Genomic DNA, 6,876 nt, shown 5'->3' on the forward strand with positions numbered 1-6,876 from the left:
ACACCATACAGTTGCCTATGCAATCCTTCTATATATAGTCGAGTAAGCATCACATCTAGATATACCTCAGTCAAATTCACCTTTTGCAATGCCGATGCGCAACTGGCTCCTTCCACTACAACAAATCTGACTTTTTTCAAGGGTCAAAACCCTTAAAAAAAGTATCAAAAAACCTTGAAAAAAATTATTTCAAGAGTCCAATTGACCCTTGATAACCTTCGAAACATATACTGTCGAAAAGAAAGTTTTGATGGCCTTCATGGCCCTCAAAACAAGTGCTCTAATCTTATTTTGAGGGTCAAGAAACCCTTAAATAACCTTTTACCAAGGTTTAAAAGATTTATATTTACAACCCTTGATAAATAAGGTTATTTAAGGGGTCTCTTGACCCTCAAAATAAGATTTTATTTTATTTAAAAAAAAAACCACAATCATGCACAAAATATATAGATATATATATTTATATATATTGCTACAATTACACACAAAAATTCACAATTGTTGATATGATATGCTATGATATTAATGTATAGCAAAAGTGGTATATTGCTACAATTACACTTTCTTTGACCTCTAAACTCAAATCTACAAATTAACAGATTATAGACTGCATACAAACTGCTGATATGTCAATTACCGTTTAAGAGAAAAAGATATCAACAACCACAATTTGTACAAAGACCAAATCTGTCCAAGAGTTAAAAGTTTTGATACATTTTATTCTTCATCATCATCTCCAAAGCAAGAAGTTATCAGCTAGTACAATTGAACATTTCAGCAATTATGGGTGCCCTCAAGTTTCTGAAAAAGAGAGAATAATACCAAAAGTTTGTTAATTTCCCACCAAATATATCTACACACCTTTCCACAATATCAAATTCAAGATACCCACAATTTAAAAAGAACAAAAAAGGCACAACAGAGTTCATATAGCTAAATATATCTAAATAAAACATGCTGATTAAAGAAACGTCATTCATCAACAAAGTCTTACGAAATTACTTTCTTTCATAAAAATCCATTTATCCATAAAAAATAAAAAATAAAATTAAGAAGAACACTTGGAAAGAACATAGGTCCATAAAATACATGGGTACCTGCCTATTATTTCTTATTTTATTTTTAATATCACAAATAATCACACCAAGCAAACACAACAATTTAGTTTCCAAAGCAATCAACTTATAGCACATCAATATAAAACCAAAAAAGAAAAAATTACCTGCGGCAATTGCCAAGCACTGGGTATATCCAACCTTGAAGTAGAAAAAATCTGCCACAACCAAAAAAAAAAAAAAAAAAAAATTGAAAGTCAATTCATCACATACATATTGATTCCATAATCAAACAAACATCAAGTGAAAGAAATTTTGAACAACTCATTATGCATCATTAAGAAATCTCTTTGAGATCAAATCATGTTATTGCAGTCAAATCTTGAATCTTGTAACAGATTATTGCGTGTGTGTAACTTTTGCTAAAGTCACATAAGTCAAAAACTATTAATTAAATTAATGTTTTGTCAATCTCATCATTAAATCACATGTTCTCTCAATTCTTATCATGCATGTCAAATTTCACTTCAATTGGATGTTGTTTACTATTTAATCTATAAATTCCAGCATTTGGTGTATTTTAAATAAAAATAAAAATAAAAACTAGAAATTTGAACAATTTACAAATGAGATGACTCTTAAATCCAATCACCTTAATATTTGACAAGCATAACAATGTGTTAAACACATATAATCCAATGGTGGTTTTGACAAATTACTGCCAATAAAAAAAGATTTTGTGTGGTGTAGCAATAACCAAAAGTTACACATGCTCGCACGCATGTCTGTGTATATTAGTAAATATTACCATCTAACCTTATTCATGGCTGCCATTGCCTTGGTGGCACCTGTCATGCCCACAGCAACAGACAGGATAAATGTTGCTAAAGCACCATGCACAGATGCACTAGAAAAAGCCGATAAAGAAAAAGAAAAAATCAAAATACACAGACAGTTCTTTGACAGTCCACCTGTGTATGAGTTGCTATTCCTCTTATTTGAGCTCGACTACCTTGTAAGTTTGCTATTTGTTGCCTAAGCTTGATTAGCTGGTGAGCTAGAATTTTGGTTGCTCCCTGCAGAACACACAGACAGAAATAGGACAGGCAAATGATAAATCTGAAAGATTCAAATAACACAAGAACTGTAGATAAATTAGATGTTACAAACTCAAGTATTTTAGGAATGGCATGAATCTAGTCGACTCATAAGAAACAGAACATACATCATTTCCAGTTTTAGCCGTTCTCTTTATCTCAGCGACAAGCTTCTTTTCCTAACATGATTTAAAATTATGTGAGAGATAACACAAACTTAGAAAGAGGAGATGAGGATAATTTGGAAGCTCTTCACAAACTTCTAATTGCAATGCTCCAATTTCCTTCTCTATACTTGAATCCACATGGAAAAACAGTAAAAACATTTATTCAAGAATTGATAAATTGCCACAGCCACAAAATTTACCAATGAACTGTTAACACTACTTAAAAAGGCAAAAAGAAAAGGTGATTTAATCCTGATAGTTTTTAGACCCCTTAAACAATTGATTTAACCTAGGTAAATAGCCAAGTTGTTACTTAGTCCAATTAAACAAGTCTAGGTTATCACAATATAAAAGATCAAATCATGCAAAACAGCGGAAAATAAATAATACAAGATATGATCACCCAAGAAACCAAACCGGTAAAAACCTGGGGAGGATTTGACCTAGTTATCCTCAAGGTAAACTTGAATCCACTATCTTGAAAGAATCGAAGTTCATACAATAAGACTTACAAGCCCCTACGCTTGACTTCTTATTACTACCAACCAGTAGAACTTACTGACATGATCACGTGCAAGCTTCGAATCCACGAACTCCTTCTTTCTTGGATTCACCACTAGATACAAGCACACCCGCTTGTGTTTTCTTTAAACTTCAATGGCAGCAACTGAATTGATCATCAAGAGGTAGATAAATCTTCTCCTTGAAAACCCTAAATTTGTGTAAAGGAAAGCTCCTCTAGATCTCACAAGAGATTTACACAAACCGCAATTACGAGCAACACTAAAACGTTGATAGGGTTTGCCTTTTATACTTAGGACAAATAAGAAACCCTAAAAACATTTTAAAACACTTAGGGCTGAGTTGGACGAATCTGCAGAAAAAAATTCTGCCCGAGCTTCGATCGATTGAGCCTGTCTTTCGATTGATCGAGCCAGGCCGAAAGACACAATACTTCCTGCTTTAACTTGATTCCAACTTTACATAAAATCACAACTTTGAGCTAGACTAAAACACTTCTAAAACATTGTTTTGATCATGGTTTGCCAACAATACAAATTAGAGTTCTAAATACATAAAATCCTAAGATTTTAGAACCTAACAAAATCCTCCTTTGGCAATCCATGACAAAACACAATTAGAAGCTTAAAGTTTACAAAATAAAGAGCCCTTTACAAAATAATGCTCATAAAACAAATTCAATCCTAACTACTATCCATCAGTTGCAAGTGTAGACAGCAGCTCAATTGAATCAACCTGTATATTTCCTGAAACACTAAACAAAATACATAATCGCATGTGTGGAAACAATACAAGTAAACAAATTAACTTCTTGATTTCAAACAACACACAATTAAAGACAAATATCAATGAATAACTCATAAATATAAATCAATAGGCAGTTTGAAACAAGAAACATATAAAGTACCAACAAAAACATAAAACTCCCCCTAACATGAGTATCCCATCAAAAACATGGCAAGAGCTAAAAATGTAAAGTACAAAGTGAAGCACCTAGATACACAAAGTGAAGCACCTAGATACAATCTAAACTCCACAAGCTCCAACTAAAATAAATAAAACTCCCATTGAAAGCAAAAACTCTACAAAGTACTCCCCCTTTTTGTGATGGAATGCCAAAGGACAAACAGAATCCATCATCAAAAGGAGGTGGTCTAAACTGCGCCAACTCCACACGCAAGGCACGGATTTCATCGAGCATGTCCACCAAAATCTGTTCATGAGCTGCCTGAACGGTCAAGACATGATCCAACGTGCGACGAATGTCTGAATCATCCGAAGCAGTCGATGGAGGAACATCATCATCAGCAGCAGCAGCACCTGATGTCTCGGCAGCATCAACACTTGTAGAAGAGGGAGGAGGGGGAACAACACTAGATGAGGCACCTTTAGGACGAGAAGGAGCAACTCTCAAGTGAGCAGCCCTTTGACGAAGAAAGGTGGCACCTATGGGAGCAACAACATGAATAGGCTCACCAGACGTAAAACCATCTAGACCTAAAAAGAGCAAAATCCTATGAATGAAAATAGGATGAATCAGTGCATGCCCTACGGCAAAACTCCTATGAACCTCATTTAAAGAACGAAGGAACAAGTGAGGAAAACTGATAGACGCTCCAGAAACAAAGGCATACAAAAACACACATCACTCTAAAGGGATGGTGTGGAAGTGAGAAATAGGCCACAACAAATGACATGCTATCCTAAAGAAAAGATAGGCAGTCTCGGTAAGCTCAGTGGATGTGATCCGAGGATCAGAGTCTCACTGGATAGATGACCTAGTGATGTAAGATATGACTACATCTAATGAGGGTGACTCATCATAGGGATAGTCAGGTTCCCGAACAACCGGAACCCCAAGAGCCTTAGCCACTACCCTAGGGGTAATGGTGAACTCAACACCTCGTATCCAACTCCTAACAAGGGTGTTGGAATCATAGACGTGGCAAGAGAGGTTCGAGAAGAACTCTTTAATCAAGGCGGTCGGGGGTGGATGATCTATCTCTAAGAGAGGCAACCAACCTCTAGACTCAAAATTGACCCTAATGGCCGGATCAAGCTCATCTAAGACAACAGCTTGCTCAGCCCAAATCTTACGCTTACGGTTTAAATTCTCAAAGGCCTCTCGAAACTTATCATTCCTAAACTCCTCAACCTTAGAGGAAGACACAGAGGAAGTGGAAGGGGTCCTATTGGCTCTAGTTTTCCTAGGCATGGTGCTAAGATAAGGACCAAAACACAAAGCAAAAGAACAAAAACACAAAACCAAAACCAAGGGCAGACTGCAAGTTAGCACAAAACAAAAAAATATAGAATAAAAATCTATATGATGCATGAACAAATTAAATGGTATGATGCATGTTCTAATGTAGTGAATTAAGTCCAAAAAGTTCAAATTCACAAAATTGGTTTAAACATTGAGGTATTAACACAAAAACCCCAAAATTTGGAAAACCACTTAATCAATTTGAAAAATATTGACGAATTGATCATTACACATGATAGTATTCAAAAAATAATGACCAAATACATCAATTTGACAAGCCAATTTCATCAATTTAAGCCAATTAGACAAAAATCCCCGATTCGGAACAATTTCAAACCCTAGAATTTCCAATTTTTCAAAAACCACAAAATTGATCAAATTAAACTACAAGAATCATCATTATAGCATCCTAGGACAAAAACCCATTGATCAATTTCACAAAAACAGGTTTGAATCATCAAAAACCCCAATATATTGAAAGTGCCGAAAATACCCATAATAATGCATGAAATCATGAAATAAAATGCAAAAGGAAGGGCAAAAGAGACTTACCGGCCTTCAAGGACAAAAGCCTTGCAAAAATCTCTGAGGAAAACGACAAAAAATTGATGGTGGAGCTTTTAGCCAAGCCGGAGAGAGAGAAAAGTTGAAAAACTTTTTGAAAAAGTGACTTTGAAAAGTCCAATCTGTCTTTTTAAAAAACATGTTTCACGAGTTTCGATCTATCGAAAACCAGCCTCGATCGATCGAAACAGACAGAGACTCTATAAAAACAATTTGAAACAAGTTCGATCAATCGAAAATCAGTTTCGATCGATCGAAACAGACAGAGGCTCTCTCTATCAAATTTAAAATTTTTCGATCGATCAAAAAACAGAATGGATCGATCGAAATAGGCAGAGGCTCACCAAATTTTGAGGAAAAACACAGTTTTTGAAAAACATTTAGAATCAACTCAAAGCATTAAAATTTAAGAACAAAAATGCATGAGTATGTGATGATATGATTTTCAAAACAAGAATTTTAAGCCCAAATTCCCAAAAACAAGATTACTTGCATTCTCCACAAATTTTCAAGTAACAAATTAATTTTGCACAAAATTCAAAGTATTTGCAAAACTTGGTTGGTCAGACCATAAACACACACAATAACATGTACAATGTTTAGCAAAAAGTAACTCGTGTAGTGTGTGCAATTAGCAAAAACTTGAGATACATGTAAGGTGATATGTGAATAGCAATCAATCACAAAGTCTACAAAATTCATCACAAAGAATTTAAAAGAGACTATCACCTAAAGAGTTACATCATATAACTCCTACATCTCCTAGATCATAAGCTTGCAATCATGTAAGTTTCTTGTATTTATGTCTCATAATATACATACCAATTTTAAGTCATGTGAGTTTGGCATCAAGCCTAATAGTACACACTAATTTTGATTTTAAGTATTAAGCAATTTAAACTGAGGCTTTACCTTATATTCTTTTTGTGCATGTGCTACACTTTCTCGAGCACAAAATCTTATGATATGCACTAAGGTGTTCATGATTGCTAGTGAACAGTGGTGAGATGGTTATTTATGCCTTTCTCTAAAAGTTCAAGTCAAACATTTAAAAACATGTGACTTCAAGATTAAGACAGAATAATCAAAAACCATAAATATCTTTCCCACACAACATGCACTACAAAGCTTCAACTAGTAAAGTGCAATAAATAAGCTCATCAAAGCTAAACAAGGTACAAAAGACATGTTATGTGAAAATAAAT

At 34.5% G+C, this 6,876-nt stretch overlaps 1 protein-coding gene and 1 long non-coding RNA gene across 2 annotated transcripts; both read right to left on the reverse strand.

Moving 5' to 3' along the window:
- Positions 1–496: 496 nt before the first annotated feature.
- Positions 497–1,362, reverse strand: LOC126723996 (uncharacterized). The gene is made up of 2 exons (XR_007654566.1): positions 1,223–1,362; positions 497–801 (listed from the first exon to the last, which is right to left on the reverse strand). It is a non-coding gene; the product is annotated as an uncharacterized LOC126723996 (long non-coding RNA).
- A 514-nt stretch (positions 1,363–1,876) lies between these two features.
- On the reverse strand, positions 1,877–2,553 carry LOC126722772 (vacuolar protein sorting-associated protein 2 homolog 3-like). Its single transcript, XM_050425922.1, has 4 exons — positions 2,413–2,553; positions 2,281–2,331; positions 2,009–2,131; positions 1,877–1,903 (listed from the first exon to the last, which is right to left on the reverse strand). Exons 1-4 carry the CDS (start codon positions 2,476–2,478, stop codon positions 1,877–1,879), a joined length of 267 nt encoding a protein of 88 aa, XP_050281879.1. The 5' UTR covers positions 2,479–2,553.
- Between the last annotated feature and the right edge of the window lie 4,323 nt (positions 2,554–6,876).

This window comes from Quercus robur, chromosome 4 (genome assembly GCF_932294415.1).
Source record: "Quercus robur chromosome 4, dhQueRobu3.1, whole genome shotgun sequence".
Classification (NCBI taxonomy): domain Eukaryota; kingdom Viridiplantae; phylum Streptophyta; class Magnoliopsida; order Fagales; family Fagaceae; genus Quercus; species Quercus robur.